The sequence below is a fragment of the Scyliorhinus torazame genome, chromosome 11, assembly GCF_047496885.1.
Source record: "Scyliorhinus torazame isolate Kashiwa2021f chromosome 11, sScyTor2.1, whole genome shotgun sequence".
NCBI classification, from domain to species: domain Eukaryota; kingdom Metazoa; phylum Chordata; class Chondrichthyes; order Carcharhiniformes; family Scyliorhinidae; genus Scyliorhinus; species Scyliorhinus torazame.
In genome coordinates this window covers 239,241,491-239,266,797 of record NC_092717.1, presented here as the reverse complement: position 1 = coordinate 239,266,797, position 25,307 = coordinate 239,241,491, and the positions used below count along the sequence as shown (strand labels likewise).

General features: G+C 47.9%; 1 protein-coding gene across 3 annotated transcripts in view; it reads left to right on the top strand.

Moving 5' to 3' along the window:
• Nucleotides 1-25,307, top strand: part of LOC140385869 (protein LYRIC-like) — a 96,147-nt gene that overhangs the window by 40,947 nt on the left and 29,893 nt on the right. For 2 of the 3 annotated variants that reach the window (XM_072468474.1, XM_072468472.1), the window contains exons 3-4: nucleotides 10,428-10,518; nucleotides 25,091-25,279. In XM_072468474.1, the coding sequence (XP_072324575.1) occupies nucleotides 10,428-10,518; nucleotides 25,091-25,279 (280 nt within the window). The remainder of the gene's footprint in view (nucleotides 1-10,427; nucleotides 10,519-25,090; nucleotides 25,280-25,307) is intronic. The other variant, XM_072468473.1, reaches the window with a different exon arrangement.

The following is a 25,307-nucleotide window of genomic DNA, read 5'->3' as shown; positions in this document are numbered from 1 at the left end:
CCGCACAGCTTGTTAGGTCATTTCAGAGGGCATTTAAGAGTCAATCCGGTCAAGGCATTCTTATCTTGGAGTTGGATAGTTGTGGTTCAAGTTCCAATTCGGATCACAAAGACCGAGGCTGACATTCCAGTGCAGTGCTGAGGGAGTGCTACACTTTCAGAGGTGCCATCATCCGGGTGAGATGTCAAACCGTCTACTCTTTCAGGTGACCATGAAAGTTCGGACATCATTATTTCGAAGAAGAGCAGGGAAGTTATCCTGACCAATATTTATCCCTCAATCAACATCACAAAGAAAAAATGACTATCACATTGCTGTTTTGTGGAAGCTCGCTGTGCAAATCGGCTGTCACACTTCCTACATTAAAAATAATAATCTTTATTGTCACAAGTGGGCTTGCATTAACACTGCAATGAAGTTACTGTGAAAAGCCCCTAGTCGCCAAATTCCGGCGTCTGTTCGGCTACACAGGGAGAATTCAAAATGTCCAATTCACCAAATAGCATGTCTTTCGGGACTTGTGGGAGGAAACCGGAGCACCCGGAGGAAACCCACGCAGACACGGGGAGAACATGCACACACCGCACAGACAGTGACCCAAGCCGGGAATCGAACCTGGGACCCTGGCGCTGTGAAGCAGCAGTGCTAACCATTGTGCTACCGTGCCGCCCTACAGCACTGACTACATTTCAAAAGTACTTGAATAAAGCAAAATACTGCTGATGCTGGAAATCTAAAATGTAAACAGAAAATGCTGGAAGGACGCAGCAGGTCTGGCAGCGTCTGCAACAAAGGAAACATGGTTAACATTTTGAGTCTGTATGAATCTTCGTCCGACTTCTCTTTGAGTCATAATGTTAACCCTGCTTCTCTTGCCACAGATGCAGCCAGACTTGCTGAGTCTTTTCGGCATTTTCTGTTTTTACTTTGAAAGTACTTCATTGATCCAGTGCTTCATGAATGCACGTCTTTTTCTTTTACTTTCATGTTGCTGTGGGTTTGGAGTCATATCGAGGTCCAGCTTGGTAAGGACGGCAGGGTTCCCTCCCTAAATAGCATGAGTGCCCTGTCAACATTCCGCCAATAGTCCTGAAGACTTGTGCTCCAAAACCTGCCCCACCCCTAGCCAAGCTGTTCCAGTACAGCCACAACACTGGCATCTAAGCGGCAATGTGGAAAATTGCCCAGGTGTGTCCTGTGCACAGAAAGCAGGACAAATCCAACCCAACCAATTACCATCCAACAGTCTAGTCTCAATCATCAGTAAAGTGATGGAAGGGGTGTTCAACAGTGCTGACAAGCGACACTTACCTGCTCGCTGATGCTCAGTTTGGGTTCCCCCAGCGTATTGTGCTCCCTGATCAGACCCCAACGTTTGCTAGGATACCAAACCGAAATCCCAATACTTTATTTTGTAAAATGGTGAGGAAAGGATATTTCTGTCCCGGAGTGATTCCCGGCAAAAATCGAGATATGGTATATTAAGACAAACATTATTAACAACACAGTATTATACTACCTTAACAACACAGATGTATAACATACAATTATCAGTTAAACAATGCTTAACAATAAAATGAAACTCCTAGCTGCTACCTATCCAGCAAAACCCATCATAGGTCAAAACCCACCTAAATAAAGTTAGCGTGCACAGGATCACTTGCCTGCACCTGGGTAAAGAATTCCTTTAGAAGACTGCTTGGAGAGAGAGATCCTGCCAGGAGACAGCCTGCGGATTCTTGCTCGTGTCAGACAGTGGCACAGTGGTTAGCACTGCTGCCTTACAGCCCCAGGGACCTGGGCTCAATTACGGCCTTGGGTGACTTGACTGTGTGGAGTTCGCACTTTCTCCCTGTGTCTGCATTTCCTCCTGATGCTCCGGTGCCCTCCCACAGTCCAAAGATGTGCAGGTTAGGTGAATTGACCATGATAAATTGTCCTTTAGTGTAAAGATGTGCCCGTCAGATGGGGTTACAGGCATAGGGCAGGGGATAGGCCAAGGTAGGCTGCTCTTTCAGAGGGCTGGTGCAGACTTGATGGGCCGAATGGCCTTCTGCATTGTAGGCATTCTATGGTACAACTGCTTAACCTAACAGCCTTTTGCAGAAGCTAGTGTTCAGCTGCCAGCCAAAACTGACTAAACTCAAAACTGACTGCTTCAGCTCTGGCTCTTCCCATTTATTGCATCATCCCCATTCCACTCGAATCCCATGACATTAAACTGAAGTTTAAACACTGTCTCTAATTATCTACTCTCCGAAACCCATTAGGCTGTTGTAAACATAAGCATGATTTGAAATAATGATGATGGCACTTTAACGACATCTTAATTGCACCGTGTGCAGCCAAATTGTCCTTTTAAACCAGGATTTTAAAAAATTACTGCCGCAGATATGTACGCACTCTACCCCAGGCTTTTAAAACCATTTCTGCACCGGGTACATATAACGCACCAAACATACAAATTTCTTACTTTCATCACAAGGGTCACTCAGTTCCAGACCTCATTACAGCCTTAGTTCAAACATGGACAAACAGTGTAACTCCAGAACTGTGAGTGACGGCCCCTGACATCAAGGCAGCATTTGACTGAGTATGGCACCAAGCAGCCCTCGCAAAACTGGAGTCAATGGAATTTGGGGGGAAATTCTCCGCTGGTTGGAGTCGTACCTAGCATAAAGGAAGATGGTGGTGCTTGTTGGTCAGTCATCATAGGGGAAGGCATAGTGGTATTGTCACTCGTAAGCCAGAAAATCCAAGGTAATGCTCTGGGGACCCGGGTTTGAAACCCACCACTGGTGAAATTTCAATAAGAATCTGTAATTAAAAGTGAAATGCTGACCATGAAACCATTGCCAATTGTCGTAAAAACCCATCTGCTTCACTAATGACCTTTTAGGAAGGAAATCTGCCGTCCCCACCTGGCCTGACCTATATATGACTTCAGACCCACAACAATATGGTTGACTCTTAACTTCCCCCACAAGGGAAATTAGGGATGGACAATAAATGCTGGCACAGCCAGCAACACCCATGAACAAATTTTTAAAAGTCCCGGGTCATCAATGCAGGAGTGTCCAACCATCTTCAGCTGCTTCATCAATGCTTTCAACATAAGGTCAGATCTGGGGGTGATTGCACAGATCTGGGGGTGATTGCACAGATCTGGGGGTGATTGCACAATGTCCAGCAATATTCGTGACTCCTCAGAGACTGAAGTAGTTCATGTCCAAATGCAGCAAGACCTGGATCACATCCAGGTTTGGGCTGACATGTGGCAAGTAACATTTGCATCAGGCAATGACCATCTCCAATAAGAGAATCAAATCATCGCCCTTTGACATTCAATGGCATTACCATCACTGAATCCCCCACTATCAAGATCCTGTGGGTTACCATTGACCAGAAACTGAACTGGACCCAGCCGTATAAATACTGTGGCTACAAAAGCAGGTCAGACGTTCGGAATCCTGCGGCGAGTAACTCGCCTCCTGACCCCCTCCAAAGCTTGTCCACTATCTCCAAGGCACAAGTCAAGAGTGTAATGGAATATTCTCCACTTGCCTGGATGAGTGCAGCTCCAATAACACTCGAGAAGCTCAATAACATCCAGGACAAAGCAGCCCGCTTCCACAAATATTCACTGCCTCCGCCACTAACGCACAGCGACAGCTGTGTGTAGCATCTACAAGATGCACTGCAAGAACTTACCAAGGCTCCTTCGGCAGCACCTTCCAAACCCAGAACCACTACCATCTAGAGGGACAAGGGCAGCAGATGCATGGGAACCCCACCACCTGGAAGTTCTCCAAGTCATTCACCACCTTGACTTGGATATATATCGTCCGACCCTTCACTGTCGCTGGGGCAACATCCCTCCCTCATAGCACAGTGGGTGTAACTGCACCACGTGGACTGCAGCGGTTCAAGAAGGCTGCTCACCACCACCCTCTCAAGGGCAAGTAGGGATGGGCTGGCCAGAAAAGCCAACATCCCACAAAAAACTATCTATTTAAGCTGCAATGGTGAGATCTGAACTTGAGAGTTTGGATAATTAGTCCACATCTCTGGATTACTAGTCCCTTAGCATATCCACAATGGACGAGTTATTATCTTGTGTGCAGTTTGATTCAGTAGAGAGGCTGGTTAGGCCACTTCAGAGTCCAGTTAAAGTGTGTCTAGGCCCACATGAAGGCCTAAGCGTGTAACAAAGTCCACTCTCTTTTTCCTGAAAGACACAACTAAATCTATGACAACATGTGCGGTCACAGAGGCCACCTACTTTCTCCTGGGTACCATCGCCTGTCTCAATTTAATTCATCTGCTGCTGAAACACTCGTCCATTTTTTTTTTGTTCCTGCTGGACTTGTCGATCCCTCCTTTATCCCATCCTCCATAACTGAAAGCTCATCCAAAGGCCTGCTGCCTGAATCTTTGGCAGTTGGTCCATCTACTCTGCTCACTGACCTGTACAGTATACAGTCCCAATGAACTGAGGCGATGGTAACGTTGGGGTGTCGCACAGGTTCAAGAAAGTGCTCTTTGTGACAAAGAGGTCAGAAGCTCCGGGTCAAGGCTGCAGAGGGGGGCAAAAGATGATGTTTTCTGTCTTCCCAATGTTTATTTAGAGGAAATTGTAACTGTTCCATGACCCAGTCGGACAAGGAAGCTTTTTATGGATCACCTTTTTTAAACAGATACTACATTTTTTGCGCTGCTTTTAGACTGGATTCAAATCCTGAAACAACCATTTGGGGATTTATTTTTAATCATTCATGGGATGTGGGCTTCGCTGGCTGGGCCAGCATTCATTGCCCCTTGAACTGAGTGGCTTGCCAGGTCATTGCCGTGGATCTGCAGTCACATGTAGGCTAAACCTAGTAAGGAAGGACGGCAGATTTCCTACCATTAGTGAACTGACAATGATTTCATGGTCAGCATTAGACCGGATTCACATTCTTTGTATTATAGATATTTTATTGAATTCAAATTTCACCATCTGCCTTGGTGGGTTTCTAACCAAGGCCCCCAGATTGCTATAGTCAAGTGACAATACCACTACGTCACTGCCTCCCCATGTTCTCTAGATGATTAGTCCAGTTAACAGAATCAGTGGACTGCAGTATCCAAACTGCAGTTGCATATTGTGCACAAATCTGTATGAAGGGAACACCCTGTCTTTCCTTGGGTCTTTCAAACTGACTCCAATGTTGCCTTTAGTAAACGTGCTTAATTTACGAGAAGCAGTCAAGCTTTTGAAGTGCTGCTTCTGTTTGTTTATTTCTGATATACTGCTGAACCAAAAATATGAAGCTATTGCAATAATTTCATGCAATGAAAACATTTTTCCTCGAGTTAAATATAGAACCATAATGTTGATGTAATTATAAGGGGGCGACGTACGTATATAGAAACATAGAAAATAGGAGCAGGAGGAGGCCATTTGTCCTTTCAACCCCGCTCCGCCATTCATTGTGATCATGGCTCATCATCTAACTCGATAGCCTAATCCCACTTTCCCTCCATATCCTTTGATCCTCTTCACCCTCAGTGCTACATCTAACTGCTTCTTGAAACCATACAATGTTTTGGCCTCAACTGCTCCCTGTGGTAATGAATTCCACAGGCCGATCACACTCTGGGTGAAGAAATTTCTCCTCATCTGTCATAAATGGTCTACCCCATGTCCTCAGACTGTGCCCCCTGGTTCTGGACACACCCACCATCAGAAACATCCTTCCTGCATCTACCCTGTCCAGTCCTATTAGAATTATATTGGTTTCTATGAATTCCGCCTCATTCTTCTGAACTCCAGCGAATGCAATTCTAACCGATTCAATCTCCTCTTGCGTCAGCCCTGCTATCCCAGGAATCAGTCTGGTAAACTCTTGCTGCACTCCCTCTAGAACAAGAACATCCTTCCACAGATAAGGATACCAAAACTGCACTCGATATTCCAGGTGTGGCTTCACCAAGGCCCTGTATATTTGCAGCAAGACATCCCTGCTCCTGTACACACATCCTCTCGCTATGAGAGCCAAAGTACAATTGTCTTCTTTCCCGCCTGCTGTACCGCATGCTTTTACCTTCAGTGACTGGTGTACGAGGATACCCAGTTCTCATTGCACATTCGTCGCTCCTAATTTATGGCCATTCAGATAATAGCCTGCCTTCTCTTTTTTTGCTATCAAAGTGGATAACCTTGCAATTCTTCAAATTATACTTCATTTGCCCACTCAATCAACTTGTCCAAATCACACTGAAGGATTTCTGCATCCTCCTCACAACACGCCCTCCCACACAACTTGGTGTCACCTGCAAATTTGGAGATATTATATTTTGTTCCCTCATCTAAATCATTGACGCGTATTGTGAATAGATAAGATCCCAGCACTGATCCCTGCGGTACACCACTAGTCACTGCCTGCCAATTTGAAAAAGACCGTTAATTCCTACTCTTTGTTTCCTGTCTGCCAACTAGTTTTCTATCCATCTCAATACACTATCCCTAATCCCTTTAATTTTACACGTTAATCTCTTATGCGGACTTTGTCAAAAGCCTTCTGAGAGTCCAAATGTACCACATCCGCTGGCTCCCCCTTGTCAACTCTACTAGTTGCATCCTTGAAGAATTCCAGTAGATTTGTCATACCTTCATAAATCCATGCTAACCCTGTTCCATCCTGCCACTATTTTCTAAGTGGTCTGCTATAAAATCTTTGATCATGGATTTAGAAATTTCCTCAATACTAACGTCAGGTTTACTAATCTATAATTCCCTGTTTTCTCTCTACTTTCCTTTTTAAATAGTGGGATTACATTCGCTACCCTCCAATCAGCACAAACTGTTCCAGAGTCTCTAGAATCCTGGAAGATGACCACCAATGCTTCCACTATTTCTAGAACTACTTCCTTAATCACTCTGGAATGTAGATTCTCAGGCCCTGGGGATTTATCACCTTTCAATCCCATCAATTTCCCCAACACCTTTTCTTTACTATTGATCTCCTTCAGTTCCCCCCTCTCACTAAACCCTGTGTTCCACATCATTTCTTGTATCTGATTTGTGTCCTCATTTGTGAAGACAGAACCAAAGGGTGCGTTTAGTTGCTCAGCCATTTCTTTGTCCCCGATGATACATTCCCCTGTTTCGAAGGGACCTACATTTGTCTTCAGCAATTTTTTTCCCCTTCGGGTACCGACAGAAACTTTTACAGTCAGTTTTAATGATCCCTGCAAGCTTACTTTCGTACTCTATTTTCCCCTTCTTAATCAATCCCTTGGACATTCTTTTTTTTTTTTTTGAAAATACTTTTATTCTCCTTTTTCACATTTTCATCCAAATTTACACCCACCAACAAACAATCAACGGAAACAAATACAATGTCAATGCCCTGGCCAACAATTCCTCCCTTCCACCAACCCCCCAAACAACCCTCAACATTTTAAATCTACACCTCCCGCTGCCTGGGGAAAGCGGGCAGTATAATCAAAGATCCCTCCCACCCGGCTTACTCACTCTTCCAACTTCTTCCATTGGGCAGGCGATACAGAAGTCTGAACACGCACGAACAGACTCAAAAACAGCTTCTTCCCCACTGTTACCAGACTCCTAAATGACCCTCTTATGGACTGATTTCATTAACACTACACCCTGTATGCTTCATCCGATGCCAGTGCTTATGTAGTTACATTGTATATGTTGTGTTGCCCTATTATGTATTTTCTTTTATTCCTTTTTCTTCTCATGTACTTAATGATCTGTTGAGCTGCTCGCAGAAAAATACTTTTCACTGTATCTCGGCACACGTGACAATAAACAATACAATACAATCCAAATACAAACATCAATGAAAAGGATTCGGGAATCCACCATCCCCCCCCCCCCCCATGTTCGATGTTATCCAATTCTTGAAAGTGCATAATCAACAAAGCCCATGAATTGTAGAACCCTTTCATCCTTCCCCTCAACTCAAACGTCACCTTCCCGAGTATTTAAAAACTCGCAACAGATCCCTCCTCGCCTTTGTGAGGTGTGCCCTATACAACACCTTCAGCTGTATCAGCCGCAACCTCATGCATGAAGTTGAGGCATTCGTCCTCCGGAGTGCCTCGCACCACAACCATTCCTCCATGCCCTCTCCCAACTCTTCATCCCACTTTGCCTTAGTTCCCTCCAGCGGTGCCTTCTCTTTTCCCAGAATCGCTGACACCACCCTTTTCTCCATTCCTCCTGTCGTCAGCACCTCTTCCAACACTGTGTGGAGGCCAGCGCCACCATATCTCATTCTTAGCGAAATCTCGGACTTGCATATACCTAAACATTTCCCCCTGCCCCAACCCACAATTTGCCCCCAACTCCTTCAGTTCCGCAAACCAGCCACCTAGAAACAAATCCTTTAATGCCTTGACTCCCTTTACCTCCCATCTCCAAAATCTCCGAATCGGCATTTCCCTTGACCCAGCCCCCAGCCTCAAGTGCTGGTGCAACTGCCTCCAGATTTTCAATGTCGCTCCTACTACTGGACTCTGAGTATTTCCCCGGGGCTATCGGGAGCGACGCTGTTGCCAACGCCCTCAGCCTCGACCCCCTACACAGACTCTCCTCCATTATAATCCCCTGGGAGGCCCCCCCCCCCCCCCCAACCCAGCTCCTCACCACCTCAGCATTCGCCACCCAGTAATAATACAGTAAATATGGAAGACCCAAGCACCCTGACTACCGTCCTCTCTGCAACATCACCTTCCTAACCCTAACCCCCCCCCCCCCCCATATAAATGAGATAATCATCTTTTCAACCTCCTCGGAAAATGCCTTTGGCAGGAAGATGGCAGGCACTGAAAAATAAACCTGAATCGCGGCAACACGTTAATTTTAATTGCTTGTACCCGACCTGCCAGCGACAGAGGGAGATCATCCCACCTTGTCAGATCCGCTTTCACCCTCCCCACCGACGAGTAATGTTATACCTACAGAGCTCCCTCCTCCAATCCCGTGCCCCCTTGGAATTTTCCGCTGAATTCTAAACTGCTCCCAATACTCAGACCTTCTGTTTTTGTTGGCCAATTTGTATGCTTCTTTGGATCAAATACTATCCCTAATTCCTCTTGTAATCCATAGATTGGCCACCTTTCCCATTTTAATTTTGTATCAGACAGGAAAAAACTATTGTCAAATGTCTGCCATTGCTTATCCACTGTCATCCCTTTAAATAACGTTTCTCAATCTATCACAGCCAACTTGCGCTTCACACCATCGTAGTTTCCTTCATTAAGATTCAAGACCCTGGTCTCTGAATCAGCTAATTCACGCTCCATCTTGAAAAATTCTATCATATATATTATGGTCGTTCATCCCCAAAGGGTCTCGCACAACTCGATTGCCAATGATTCCGTCCTCGTAATACAGTACCCAATATAGGATGGCCTGTTCTCTAGTTGATCCAGAAAACCACCCCATATACACTCCAGGAATTCCTCCTCCACGGTATTGTGGCTAATTTGATTTATCCAATCTATATGCAGATTAAAATCACCCATAATTACAGATGTTGCTTTATCGCATGCGTCTCTAATTTCCTGTTTAATGCCAACAACGCCACTGCAGTTTGAGGATATATACAGCGCCCACTAATGTTTTTTGCCCCTTGGTGTTCTTATGTAGATTCCACATTGTCAGAGCTAACATTGCTTGTCTCACTCCCAATATTTTTCACTGCGACCCTGTTTGAATCTGGCCCTTGGTTTCTCTGGCTATCACCTTTCTTATTCCCCTTTCTGTCTTTTGTTTTTATCTTTGTTTCCTCCTCCTCTGACTCCTTGCATAGGCTGCCATCCCCCTGCCGTTTTAGTTTAAACCCTCCACAGCCACTCCAGCAAATACTCCCCTTAGGGCAGCAGCCCGGTCCAGATGTAACAGGTCTCAATGCCCCAGGAATCTGAAAGCCTTTCCCTCACGCCATCTCTTCTGCCACCTATTCAGCCGATATATCCTGCTATTTCTACTCTGGCTAGCAAGTGGCTTTGGTAGTATTCCTGAGATCACTACCTTTGAGGTCCGACGTCTTCCTTACTCCCTATACTCTGCTTTTAGGACCTCATCCCTTTTTTTTTAAGCTTATATCATTGGTACTGACGCGTATGCAGGCAAAAGGAATGGAAGGCAATGCTCAGTGCGAGGAGTCTCGTGTGGAACATAACCACTGCATAGGCCTCTTTTTCTATGTATACACTCCAGGAATGGGGTGGGTATTTTATTTAGAACAGTACAGCTATTCAAACGAATAATCAACATTTCTGAAAACGCCACATAATACTTGTGCCTCATAGGCACAAGTATAGATTCAAGCCGTCCATCTTCTCTAGCTCTGAGCAAAGAGTCGGCTGTTTGTTTTAAAAAGAAAACTAATCCTTGATCTTTTCGATAGACAAAGAAAAACAAGAAGAAGCCAAAGGCAGAGATGAAACAACTGCAAGATGAGCCACAGAACTGGGCTGAAGGTAAAGAACCTGATGAAGGTGGGTGATGCTGACACATGTTCAAGCCTTGCCCCTCTTTTTGAATTACCTGGGAGCTTGGAAGCCTTATAGTTCCCCATGGTAACACCTCCACCAATCAGATTTGACTTGCCAACCAATCAGCACCTTTTTCTCTTGCCATATAAATTGTTGTGATTGTTTGAAATGTGGTATTCTTGTGCTAGTCCTGATGAGTGCAAGATGAAAAGCTTCAACGCTATGTCTCTCTGTTCACCAATAGTCTACTTTTTGGATATCAAATTCCAATTATTTTTAATTTCCTATTAAGCAGTTTTGTTATTCGCTTGGTTATGGTGTCACTGGCTAGGCCAACATTTATTGTGCAGAACAGTGACAAAGTGGTTAGCACTGTTGCTTTACAGATCCAGGGACCCAGGTTCGATTCCCGACTTGGGTCACTGTCTGTGCGGAGTCTGCACGTTCTCCCCATGTCTGTGTGGGATTTCCTCCGGGTGCTCCGGTTTCCTCCCACAGGTCCCAAAGACATGCTGTTAGGTGAATTGGACATTCTGAATTCTTTCTCTGTGTAACCGAACAGGCGCCGGAGTGTGGCGACTCGGGACTTTTCACAGTAACTTAATTCCTGTGTTAATCTAAGCTTACTTGTGACAAAGATTATTATATTGACCACCTTTGGTTAAGAAGATGGTGATGAGTTGTTGTCTCAAACCTTTGCAGTCCATGGGGTGTAGATACACTCACAGTGCTGTTAGCAAGAGAGTTCCAGGTTTTCTGATCCAGCAACACCGAAGTAGCAGCAATATAGTTCCAAGTCAGGACGGTGAGGGAACTGGAGGGGGACATGCAGACGGTCATATTCACAAGTGCCTGCTGTTTTTGTCCTTCTAAGTGGTAGAAAGATCAAACTCGAATAAAAATAACAGCCATTTTTTGTGCAGTTTCAATTCAAATTATCTGTTAGTTTGAATTATAAATCAACTGTGTTGTAATAATTTCCTAAAGTTTAACTTTGCTGTGAAGTTTATTTTCAAAAATACTTGCTTATGGATGGAAAGAATCTCTGAAAGGCTGTAGTGCTAGGTTCCACTCGACTGAAACTGTGCAGCTGTGCAAAAATTTAAGGACAAACTAAATAGCAGACTGAGGCACTGCACCGAATAAATAAATCAAAATTCCGGAATATTCTAGTAAAACAAATAACAAGTGTTCAGTGGAAAAAAATGTCACTGGAAATAACCGATGCAGTGTCTGTATTCAAACCAACAGAATCATACTCAGTTACAATCACAATGGCCCTGATCAAATTTGGTCTGCCATGGTTTATGAGGCTGTTATTAAGTCACATCTTTCCCTGTGTATCCGATCCTTTTGGTGCAAGCATCTTTGTTTTCCTTTGATTTTAAGACCCGAGTGTAACTCAACATTTTTCACGGGAGAAAGCTAATGGAGAGAAGTTTTTTAACTCCTAGCCACTGGTACTGGCTACACTCCCTGTTTTGGACTGTACAGGAAGGATGGCCAGTTCGATAAGGGACTGTTTGCTACTGGCAATTATGGAGCCCTGTTTTGGCAACCACAGCAGGAGGAGAGTTGCTTTTGATGTTTCTTGTGTGCAATATTTATTCACCTGGTTTCTGTTACCAGCTTAGCTAAGAGGAAAAGAATGTTGCTTTTGCTTTTGGAAGAGTAAAGAAAAGAGAACCTGTATTGCTCGAAGAAAATCTTAATCTGTCCCTAATTGCATTGACATTTTCCTACTTCCTGCCAACACTCTGCACATTTTGCTCAACTGCTCTTGTCTTGGTCTACAAGATTGAGTGGCATGGACAGAATGTATAGTCCGATGCTCTTTCCTAGGGTACGAGACTCAAGTACTAGAGGACATAGGTTTAAAGTGCATGGGGAGAAGTTTAGAACAGATGTGCGAGGCAAGTTTTTTTTCTTACACAGAGGGTGGTCAGTATTTGAAACGTGCTGACTGGGAGGTGGTGGGAGCAAATATGATAGTGGCATTTAATGGACATCTAGACAAATATATCAATAGGGTGGCAATGGAAGGATACGGACTTCGTAAGTGCATATGGTTTTAGTTTAGGCACGTACCATGGTCGGCACAGGCTTGGAGGGCCAAAGGGCCTGTACCTATGCTGTACTGTTCTTTGTTGTTGTTCAACAGCCAAATGTTGAACTGCCATGTCCCACATAGCAATAAGATAATGAGCAGAAAGCATTTGAGGATAAATATTGTTTTTTTTAAAAAAATAAAAAAATTTATTGAGGTTTTCACACAATATCAACAACATATCAATGCTGACCATTGTCTACCGTTCTGCCATGAAGTCCAAGAACGGTTGCCACCGCCTGAAGAACCCTTGTACCGATCCCCTTAAGGCAAATTTCTTTTTTTTAAAAAAGTTTTTTTTTTTAAATTCTCCTTTTTCACGTTTTCTCCCACATTTACACCCATCAACAATAAACAATAATGAACAAGATATGTCAATCCCCATAATTTAAGGCGAATTTCACCCTCTCCAATTTAATAAACCCCGCCATATCATTGATCCAGGATTCCACGCTTGGGGGCCTCTCATCCTTCCAATGAAGAAAAATCCTTCGCCGGGCTACCAGGGACGCAAAGGCCAGAATACCGGCCTCTTTCGCCTCCTGCACTCCCGGCTCCTCTGCCACCCCAAATATTGCGAGCCCCCAGCCCGGTTTGACCCTAGATCCTACCACCCTCGACACCGTCCTCGCTGCGCCCTTCCAAAATTCCTCCAGCGTGGGCATGCCCAGAACACATGGGTGTGGTTTGCTGGGCTCCCTGAGCACCTAACACACCTGTCCTCACCCCCAAAAAACCGGCTCATCCTTGTCCCGGTCATGTGTGCCCTGTGCCGCACCTTAAACTGTATGAGGCTGAGCCTCACACACGAAGAGGAAGAGTTCACCCTCCCAAGGGCATCTGCCCATGTCCCCTCCTCGATCTCCTCTCCCAACTCCTCCTCCCACTTACCTTTCAACTCCACCACCGAGGCCGCCTCCTCCTCCTGCATCACCTGGTAAGTTTCCAAGATCTTACCCTCTCCAACCCACCCCCCCGAGAACACCCTGTCCTGTACTGTGCGTGGCAGCAGCCACGGGAATTCCACCACTTGCCGCCTGGCAAACGCCCTTACCTGTAAATATCTAAAGGTGTTCCCAGGGGGGAGCCCATACTTCTCCTCCAGCTCACCCAGGCTCGCGAACTTCCCATCCACAAACAGGTCACCCAACCTTCTTATCCCTGCCCTGCACTACCCCGAAAACCCTCCACATATTCTCCCTGGGACAAACCGGTGGTTTCCCCGTATTGGGGTCCACACCGAGGCCCCAACTTCCCCCCCCTATGCCGCCTCCACTGCCCCCAGATTTTGAGGGTAGCCGCCACTACCGGGCTCGTGGCATACCTCATTGGAGGGAGCGGCAGCGGCGCCGTTGCCAGCGCCTCCAGACTCGTACCCTCACAAGGCACCGTCTCCAGCCTCTTCCATGCAGCCCCCCCCCTCCATCACCCACTTGCGCACCATCGCAGCATTGGCAGCCCAGTAGTACCCACAGAGGTTGGGCAGTGGCAGCGCCGCGCCCCCCCCCCCCAATCACTACTCAGCTCCAGGAACACCCTTCTCACCTTCGGAGTCCCTCGCGCCCACACAAACCCCGTAATGCTCCTGTTGACCCGCCGAAAGAAGGCCTTCAGGATAAAAATCGGGAGGCACTGGAACAGGAACAAAAACCTTGGGAGCACCGTCATCTTGACTAACTGCACCCTACCCGCCAGGGACAGCGGCAATGCATCCCACCTCTTGAACTCCTCCTCCATTTGCTCCACCAGCCTCGTGAAATTAAGTCTATGCAGGGCCCCCCAGCTCCTGGCCACCTGGACCACCAAATACCTGAAGCTCCTCTCCACCCTTTTTAGTGGGAGCTCGCCAATCCCCCTCTCCTGGTCCCCTGGGTGAACCACGAACAACTCGCTCTTCCTCATGTTGAGCTTGTCCCCTGAGAAATCCCCGAACTCAGAGGATCCTCATTACCTCCGGCATTCCCCCCACCGGGTCCGCCACATATAGCAGCAAGTCGTCCGCATAGAGCGACACCCTATGCTCCTTCCCACCCCGCACCAGCCCCCTCCAGTTCCTCGACTCCATCAGTGCCATAGCCAGGGGTTCAATCGCCAGTGCGAAGAGCAGGGGGACAGGGGACTCCCCTGCCTCGTCCCTCGATGCAACCGAAAGTACTCAGACCTTCTCTTGTTCGTGGCCACACTCGCCATCGGGGCCTCGTACAACAGCCTAACCCACCTGGCAAACCCCTCCCCAAACCCGAACCTCTTCACCTCCCACAAGTACCCCCACTCTACCCTATCGAAGGCCTTCTCAGCGTCCATCGCCACCACTATCTCCGCCTCCCCCTCCCTCGCCGGCATTATAATAATGTTCAGGAGCCACCGCACATTCGCGTTCAACTGCCTCCCCTTCACGAACCCCGTCTGGTCTTCGTGGATCACCTGCGGCACACGATCCTCAATTCTCGTGGCTAAGACCTTCGCCAGCACCTTGGCATCTACGTTTAACAACAAAATTGGCCTGTAAGACCCACACTGCAGGGGATCCTTGTCCCGCTTCAGGATCAAGGAGATCAGTGCCCGGGACATCGTCGGGGGCAAAGCCCCCCCCCCCCCCATCCCTTGTCTCATTGAAGGTCCTAACCAGCAAGGGGCCCAACAGGTCAACATATTTCTTGTAGAATTTGACCGGGAAACCGTCCGGCCCCGGTGCCTTCCCCGCCTGCATGCTCCCTATCCCTTTGGCCAGCTCCTCCAGCCCAATCGGGGCCCCCAATCCCGCCACCAGTCACTCCTCCACCTTCGGAAACCTCAATTGGCCCAGAAAGCGGCCCATCGCTCCCTCCCTCCAGTGGGGGCTCGATACAGTTCCTCATAAAAGTCCCTGAAGACCCCATTGATGCCAACCCCACTCCGCACCACACACCCTATCCTTAACTCCCCCGATCTCCCTAGCTGTGTCCCGCTTCCGAAGCTGATGCGCCAGCATCCGACTTGCCTTTTCCCCACACTCATAAATCATCCCCTGGTCCTTCCTCCACTGCGCCTCCGCCTTCCTGGTAGTCAACAGGTCGAATTTGGCCTGGAGGCTACGCCTCTCCCTCAACAGTCCCTCCTCCGGCACCTCCGCATACTTCCTGTCTACCCTCACCATCTCCCCCACCAGCCTCTCCCTCTGCTCTCTCCTCTCCTTGTGGGCCCTAATGGAGATCAGCTCTCCCCTAACCACTGCCTTCAGCGCCTCCCATACCATCCCCACTCGGACCTCCCCGTTATCGTTGGTCTCCAGGTATCTCACTATTATTCCTCGGACCCGCTCACTCACCACCTCATCCACCAACAGCCCCACCTCCAAGCGCCACAACGGGCGCTGGTCCCCCTCCTCCCCCAGCTCTAGGTCTACCCAATGCGGGGCATGATCTGAAATGGCTATCGCCGAGTACTCGGTATCCTCTACTTTCGCTATCTCATAGTAAAAAAGTCGATCCGGGAATAAGCCTTATGAACATGCGAGAAGAATGAAAAGTCCCTGCCCCCGGCCTTGCAAATCTCCAAGGGACCACCCCTCCCATCTGGTCCATAAACCCCCTCAGCACTTTAGCTGCCGCCAGCTTCCTACCCGTCCTAGACCTGGAGCGATCCAGTGCCGGATCCAACACCGTGTTAAAGCACTCCCTCCATTATCAGGCCCCCCACTTCCAAGTCTGGGATCCGACCCAACATGCGCCGCATAAAACCCGCATCGTCCCAGTTCGGGGGGTACACATTGACCTGCACCACCCTCTCCCCTTGCAGCTTACCACTTACCATTGCGTACCTGCCGTCATTGTCTGTCACAATACTCGACGCCTCGAACGACATCCTCTTTCCCACCAAGATCGCCACTCCTCGATTTTTGGCATCCAGCCCCGAATGAAACACCTGACCTACCCACCCCTTCCTCAATCTTACCTGGTCTGCCACCTTCAGGTGTGTCTCCTGGAGCATGACCACATCCGCCTTCAGCCCCTTCAGGTGCGCGAACACCTGGGCCCACTTGACCAGCCCGTTCAGTCCCCTTACATTCCAGGTTATCAGCCGGATCAGGGGTGACCCGCCCCCCCCTCCCCTGCCGACTAGCCATAACCCCTCCTCGGCCAGCCACGCGCCCGCACCCCACGCCCGGCCCGTTCCCCACGGCGGCAGACCCCCGTCCTAACCCCCTCTACTGTCTCCAGCTCCCCCTTGACCATACCAGCAGCAACCCGGTTCTCTCCCCCCCCCCCCCCCCCTCCTTCCCCAGCTAGGACCCCTCCTGGCTGCTTTTCTCCCCTCATTGCAAGTCAGCTGACCCCGGCCACTCCCGCCTCTCCTTCGACTCCTCCCATTGTGGGACATACCCTCCTCCATTACCCATCAGCAGGCTCTCCGCCTCCCTCTTCCATCCCAAGCGCGGGAAACAACCCTCACTTCCCCGGCCCCGCCCCCTCCAGCCTTCAGCGCTGGACAAAGCCCGCGCTTTCCACCTGCCAGGCCCCGCCACCTCTGACGCAGCTCCTCTTACAGGCCTAGTCCCCTCACCCCTGACTCGGGCCTCAGCCTCCTCTGCGGGGCCCAATCCCCCCTACCGGCCATCCACTCCTACTCCATTTACTTACCCCCCTCCAAGAGCCCACCCGACAGACCCAACCACAACTGTGCCCAACCCACCCTAACCACCCACACCGAACCAAAAAGAAACAAGAGCAAAGAACCCCCCCTCAAAATGTAACACACCAACAGCAATCCCCAACCACCCATCCCGACCCTTAGTTTGTGTCCCACATCTCGGCCTGAACAAAGGCCCGCGCCTCCTCCGGAGACTCAAAATAATGGTGCCGGTCCTTGTAGGTAACCCACAGTCGCGCCGGCTGCAACATGCCAAACTTCAGCCCCTTCCTGTGCTGCACCGCCTTCGCCCGGTTGTACCCGGCCCTCCTCTTCGCCAGTCCTGGTATATTCGAACCTCCGCGTCCTCCCACCTGCTGCTCCTCTCTTTCTTGGCCCACCTGAGCACACACTCCCGATCAGCGAACTGATGAAACCGCACCAGCACCGCCCGCGACGGCACGTTAGCCTTGGGCCTCCTTGCCAGCACTCTATGGGCCCCTTCCAGCTCCAGGGGCCCCTGGAAGGACCCCGCTCCCATCAGCGAGTTTAACATGGTGACCACAAGCCCCCACGTCCGACCACAAGCCCCCACGTCCGACCCCTCCAGCCCTTTAGGGAGGCCCAGAATCCGCAAATTCTTCCGCTTCGACCGATTCTCCATCTCCTCGAACCGTTCCTGCCATTTCTTGTGGAGCGCCTCGTGCGCCTCCACCTTTACCGCAAGGCCTAAGATCTCGTCCTCGTTGTCGGAGATCTTTTGTCGGACCTCGCGGATTGCCACCCCCTCAGCCATCTGGGTCTCCAGCAGCTTGTCAATAGAAGCCTTCATCGGCTCCAGCAGGTCCGCTTTGATCTCCCTGAAGCAGCGCTGGATAGCCTCCTGCTGCTCCTGCGCCCACTGCATCCACGCTGCCTGGTCCCCGCCCTCCACCGTCTTGCTCTTCTTCCCTCGCACTTTCTTTGGGTTCACCACCACTTTTTTAGTCGCCCCGCTCCTGGTCCAAGCCATACACTGTCGGGGGAATATTTCAATCTTCTTCCCACACCAGGAAATGTCGAACAAATGCCGTTGGGGGCCCTGAAAAGAGCCCAAAAGTCCGTTCCAAGCGGGAGTTGCTGAACGTGCGACTTAGCTCTGCATAGCCGCAACCGGAAGTCAGGATAAATATTGTTGAAGACACCGAGGATATCTGGGATGTTTCGTCCCGCCCCCACCACCGTTCTTCAAAATAGTGATATGGGATCTTTTCCGTCTGCCTAAGATGGCATATAGGACCTTGACTTAATATCTCATCAAAGAGACGACTCCGCTGATAATGGAGCGCTCTTTGACTGGAGGGTCAAAGGAGATATTTGTGCTGAAGTCCTGGGGTGAGACATGAACCTACAACCTTCTGGCTCTAAGGCAGGAGTGCTACCAGCTGAGCCACAGCTCTGAAGCCGTGGTCAATTTTTGTGTCGTCTGCAAATTTCCCAATCATGCTCCCGACGTTCGCATCCAAATTATTAATCTATAACACAAATCGTAAGGGTACCAACACCGAGCCCTGTGGAACACCATTTGAAACGAGTTTCCAATGCAAAGACCGCCGTCAACCATTACCCTTTTGTTTCCTATTACTGAACCAACTTTTTATCCAGTTCACCACATTGCCCTGTATTCCATGGGCTTTCACTTTCTTGACTAGTCTGCCATGTGGGACTTTGTCAAACGCCTTGCTAAAATCCATGTACACCACATCCACTGCTTTACCTTCATCCACCCTTCTTGTCACTCAAATAATTCAATCGAATTTGTAAGGCATGACCTTCCTTTAACAGATCCATGCTGACTATCCCTGACTAGTCCATGCCTTTCTATGTAACAGTTAATCCTATCTACTAATTTGCCCACCACCGACGCAAGGCTAACTGACCTATAATTGTTTGGCATTTCCTTCAATCCCTTTTCAAACAAAGGAACCTCGTTTGCTTTTCTCCAGTCCTCCAATACCTCTCCTATATCTAGTAAAGGATTGCAAAATCATCCTCTGAGCATCTGCTATCTCCTGCCTGACCACCTTCAGTAGCCTCAGAAACAATCCGTCTGGTCCTGGTGACATATCAACTTTCCTGGACTATTATATCTGCACCATCCATTTCCTTTGTAAAGCGGAGACAAAATATTAATTTAAAACCCTTCCCACAGTCTCTGCATCTACACACGTTCCCTCCTTCATCTCTGATAGGTCCCACTTTTTCCTTAACTAACCTTTGCCATTAATATATTGGGAAAAAATCTTTGGGTTTTCTTTAACTTGCTAATCTTTTTTCATGTCCTCTCTTTGATTTCCTTATTTGACTTCGTCCCTGCACTTCCTATACTCGTCTAGGTTAGCAATGCTTCGTTCTTTGCTTAGTTCTTTGTGGATGTTCAATCTGCTTGTTGAGGAAGTGGCAAAGGTTGATCATATTGATTATCTTGGAAGGGACTTGCGCTGTTGGTGGACAGAAAAATAAGTGTGAATTGGCAACATGATTATTTTTTTGTCTCGGTCTGTTCACTAATTCTGCAACTCCATCTCGACGTCTATGTGACAGAGCGATACTGCAGAGGTCAGATAATCAAGGGAAGCACATTATGCCACTGTTGCACCTTCAGTCATACACAGTGCATGAACCTAAACGTATATAAATTTGAGGTATTGCCTCTCCAGATGGAAGTGGGCAGTTTGGTGATTGGGTCGTTTTGACTTCCATGGATCTTTTCAGGTAGACTGCTTTGTCTGTTACTGGCCGGTTGATGGTTGAGCCCTGGTCAACCACGTTTTAAGACGTTGACCATTTAGGTTGCAAATGTGTTCACGAGAGGCATTTGCATTCTGCAAGTAAAGGAGAACATACTTTGTTTTACATGGTTGAAGATACCATTATTTTATATCATTAGTGATTGTATGCTCGCAGGAAAACAATATTAATGGGCAGGGAAAGAGTGGCTTGTCCGTTGGACCTGCCCCAGAGTGGAAATGCCACTAGTTTGAACGTCAAAGGCACTGCCATTGCCACAGATAAATTTCCCCCATCAAGTTGGGGATAGACGATTTATGTACAGACTCAAAAGGAGTGGCACAGTGTCTGATCCCGGAGGGCTGTCGTTGATTTGCTGCCTCTAGGATCTGGTTGGGGTGGCCAGGTGTACTTTGAAACATCATTCCCCATGGCAGTGATTCATGAGCAGGTGGCCTCGAATGTGGCACACTCTCCTCCTCATGGGACCCACCTTCCATTTAACAATTCCCATATAGAATACTTCACTGCCATCAGCTTCACAATGTTCCTTTGATTATGGCTCTAATTGTCTTATTAAGTAATGTCATCCCTCTTTTCTTTCCCCCTAGTCAGGAATATTTAGTTTCTCGTTTCACCCTGACTACAGCCAAGCTTCTCTTAGTTTGCATCGTGATCCTCTATTCCACTTAGTGCTTCAAGATTCTTAATTTGAATATAAAGACTGTTGGCCGGGACACTTTTTCCTTCTCCCTCTCTTTACACCTGCTTTGCCCATTAACTGCACCTACAATTCATCTCCCGCTCCAATATGCCATGTTCGGCCTCCATCCCATCCAACCAGAGGTCATCAGTTTCGACTTCAGCTCCCAAGATTCCCAGACATCGTGCTCCTCCGCTGCCAACTTCTGTTGCAAATATGACCCCAGCGTCTCACTAGCTTGGATATTTTGCCAAACCTCTTCCAATTGCTAATTCAGTTTCATCTTTTTCTGCCTATCAGGCTCATCATATGACATAAGGTTGTCTCTGAGAATACTGACTCTGCAGTCTTCTTGCAGGCTCACATTCTTTGTGTAAAATGCCTTTCCTGGTCCGACCAATATCATTGCTGCCATGGTGGGCTGCAACAGCTGGATTCTTGCTTAACCCTCCCAATGGGTTAGCCAGGAAACCTCCAGTTTCAATTGAAAGCTGAGTTTAAAAAAGAAACTGACCCATCGTTATTTCTGAACGGGAATACGATTCTCCCCGCGCGTGTCTGCTGACCCCAACTTTGGGAAAGAGTCATCCAGACTCGGAACGTTAGCTCCCTTCCCTCTCCACAGATGCTGTCAGACCTGCTGAGATTGTCTGTTATTTTCTGTTTTTGTTTCAGATTCCAGCATCCGCAGTAATTCTATTTATATTATTGACCCCCCCATTTTAACCCTGATTCCTATCCTGTGTTGCCTCCCTGTGTTCAGTAAGTAAAATTATCATAGTCCCAGATGACCATAGGCTGCTTTCCCCTTTTGAGGGGGGAGTGCTGACTGGTGGTGATTTAATCTGAGGATCGCCAAACCTCAGGCGAGGGGCAAGGCGGGGCCTTTATGAATACCCTCACCCGGTACGGGAATTGAACCCGCGTTGCTGGCCTCGCTCTGCATCACGTACCAGCTATCCAGCCAACTGAGCTAAACCCCCCGTGGTACGATTGTGGTAGAACTAAGGTGAATGCAGAAGTCAAATTTTGGTATCCAGCTTCAAATGTGATGGATTCCTTCCTCACTCAGGAGGCCAGTACCAAGTGGGGTGTTTGAAAATGGACTGTTCTTTATTTTTAGAAAAAATCTTGTCGTGTTGATGTTGCATGGAAAGCAAATAGCCATTCTAACTTGAGAATTGATAATCTATCTTGTTTTGTTAACCTTGGGCTACTCGGTAATGAAATTTGATTTTAATTTGTACACCGGAGCAAGAGTCGGCCATTCAGCCCGAAGGAGATGTATGAGGCAAGTCTTTTTACACAGAGGGTGGTGGGAGCCTGGAAGGGTGGAGATTTTAGTTCAGACGGGCAGCATGGTCGGTGCAGGCTTGGAGGGCCGACAGGCCTGTTCCTGTGTTGTAATGTTCTTTGTTCTTTGAAGTACCTGCTCCGCCATTCAACTAAATCATGGCTGACCATTTACCTCAACGCCACTTTCTTGCACTATCTCCTTTTCCCTTGATGTCATTATATCCAGAAATGTATCAATTTTTGTCTTAAACATGCCACATACACCAAGAAATGTTTTTTTTTGAAGGGCCTCTTTTTTTTTAAAGTGTGATGGGAACGGCTTTCATGAAATTCATGTACAAGATCGAAGCAGTGATTTGAGTAATTTGCAGTTCCCAAGAGAAAGTATACTTGTTATTTTGGGACTTCACATTCACAATGCACTCGATTGGAAAATGCGTCTTTCTCTGCTAAGGTGTGGTAACCCGTATCCTAGTGGAATGGCGGTTGTTAAAACTCTCAGCATTCCATGTTTTCTGGTATAAATCCAGTCGGAATAGATTGTAATTTAAATCTTTTGCACAGGTTTGCTTCAGATTGTCTGCATTCGACAGATCATCCTTCGCCATTTCTATCCCCTCCAGCGCAATGCCCCTTTTGCCATTCCAAAAGAACAGTGCCCTTGGCAACAGCAAACCATGTCTCTCTGTCACCTCTAACATTGCTCTCCTTGCCCCCATCCCTTGTGAGCACAGGACCCCACAGGGTGATTTAGAAGACTACATTCATTCAGCAAAATGAGGTGGTTTGTGTGTATGAAATGAAATGAAATGAAAATCGCTTATTGTCACAAGTAGGCTTCAATGAAGTTACTGTGAAAAGCTCCTAGTCGCCACATTCCGGCGCCTGTTCGGGGAGGCTGGTACGGGAATTGAACCGTGCTGCTTTGGCCTGCATGGTCTGCTTTAAAAGCCAGCGATTTAGCCCTGTGTGCTAAACCAGCCCCTCGGAAGCCATTTGGCCCACTGTGACTGTGCCAGCTCTTTGAGAAAGTATCCAATTAATTTGGCAGGCTTGTTTTTTTCCATATAGCCCTTTCCTTTTCCAGTATGTATCTAATTTGTGTTTCAAAGTTACTGTTGAATCTGCTTTTGGCACCCTTTCAGGCAATGCATTCCAGATCATCATAACTTTATTTATTAAATTTCCATTGCAACTCCCTCCCCCTCCTCCCCCTCCTCCCTCCCCTCCCTCCCCCTCCTTCCTCTCTCTCCCCCCTCCTCCTCCTCCTCTCTCTCCCCCCCTCCTCCCCTCTCCCTCCTCCTCCTCCTCTCTCTCTCCCCCCTCCTCCTCCTCCTCTCTCTCTCCCCCTCCTCCTCCTCCTCTCCCCCCCCTCCTCCTCCTCCTCTCCCCCCCTCCTCCTCCTCTCCCCCCCCCTCCTCCTCCTCCTCTCTCCCCCCTCCTCCTCCTCCTCTCTCCCCCCTCCTCCTCCTCTCTCCCCCTCCTCCTCCTCTCTCCTCCTCTCTCCCCTCTCTCCCTCCTCCTCCTCCTCCTCTCTTCCCCCCTCCTCCTCTCTTCCCCCCTCCTCCCCTCTTCCCCCCTCCTCCCCTCTCCTCCTCCTCCTCCTCCTCCTCCTCCCCCTCCTCCTCCTCTCTCCTCCTCCTCCTCCTCCCCCTCCTCCTCCTCTCTCTCTCCCCCCTCCTCTCCCCTCTCTCCCTCCTCCCCTTTTCCTCCTCCTCCTCCTCTCTCCCCCCCCCCTCCTCCTCCTCCTCCTCTCTCCCAGTTCTAAAACAGTTTCTACCTATCAAAACACTTCAAAATTGAGTAATTCTCCCCTTGACTGTCTCTACATTAAGTTTCATCTCTTGGGTGTCATCACCGTCTTGTCTCTGCCCTCCTAAAGTCTGCGACTGTACTCACTGCATTTCCAGATATTTGTGTCATCTGCAGACTTTGAAATGATACCCCCTGTGCACAAGTCCATGTATATCAAAAAGAGCACTGGTCTTAATACTAAACCGTAGGAAATACTACTCAATACTTTGCTCAAGACTGGAAAATAACCAGCATCTCCAACGGGTGCAGTGTTTTCTCTGACATTCCAGTGGTACGTCAGTCAGGATAATGTATTCACCTCTCAGGAATGGAAGTTAAACCCACAGCCTGCTGACTCAGAGACGATAGTGCTACCCACTGAGCCACGCCTGACAGCTGTTCAGCTCAGTAATTCCTTTTTACCCTCGGCTGTATCCATACTGGATGTGGGTGGTGGTTATCACATTTTTACTTCCATATCAGTTTATAAGCTCGCCACACAATCACTTCCTTCTTCCCGACACCTTCTGACTCCTAACTTGCTCTTGTCCAAGCTCTTGTAACAAAACAGCTTGCCAAAGGCAGCACTCTTCAAGGTCCACCAAATATTAATCCGTAAAACATGTGTTGATTTTGTTATTTTGGAACATATTGTGCCAACAGTGCGATTGCTTTACTGTACAGAAATATTTAATAAAAACATCAGAGAAACTGTCTTAAGGTTGTGTAGCACTTTAAACTGACACATCATCTGTCAAAACAAAGTATTTTAATCCAGTATTTTAGACTGGAACAGCGAGTTAACTGATTGGATCAGTACAGTTCAATAATTGCATCCAAAATCATAGTAAAGTTTTCTGCTTTCTGCTAGCTTAGATTTAGGTATTGAGTCAGATACCTAAAAACTTGTCCACGTTTAGGCTTTCTGCGTCGGAAATATTGGTAAATTGTAACTTTAACGGGTAACATCATAACACCATTAGGGTTGTACAATGTGGAAGGAGGTCCATTGCAACTAGTGCCACATTATTTGAAAGCATCGTCTACTGAGTCTCATTTCCCCATACAATTGTGCATTGAGACATTACAAAAGGGAAGCGGTTTGGCCCATCTTGTGAGTGTTGACTCTCTGAATAAGCAATCTAATTAGTCCCAGTCTCCTTGCCCTTTCCCCATGGCATGCACATTTTTCCATTTTGAGTATTTACCCAATTCTCTTTTGAGAGTCATGTTTTTTTCAAAGCACTTTTTTTTTTTTCAAATATTTATCCAAATGTTTCATTCTGGTTCTTTTACAGGGGCTTGGGAAACCAAAATCAGTAGCCGCGAAAAACGTCAACAGCGCAGACGCGATAAAGGCATCAATGAAACTTCTGCTGTGGATTCTAGTGTAGCCACAGTTGGATCAGAAGCTGTTCCTGCGCCACAACACACAACAGCCTCAACTGGGCTGGCCCCTCGGAAGACCAAAGGTGCAGAAACTGCAGGTTAGTCAGTAGAGTCAGGACTTAATGA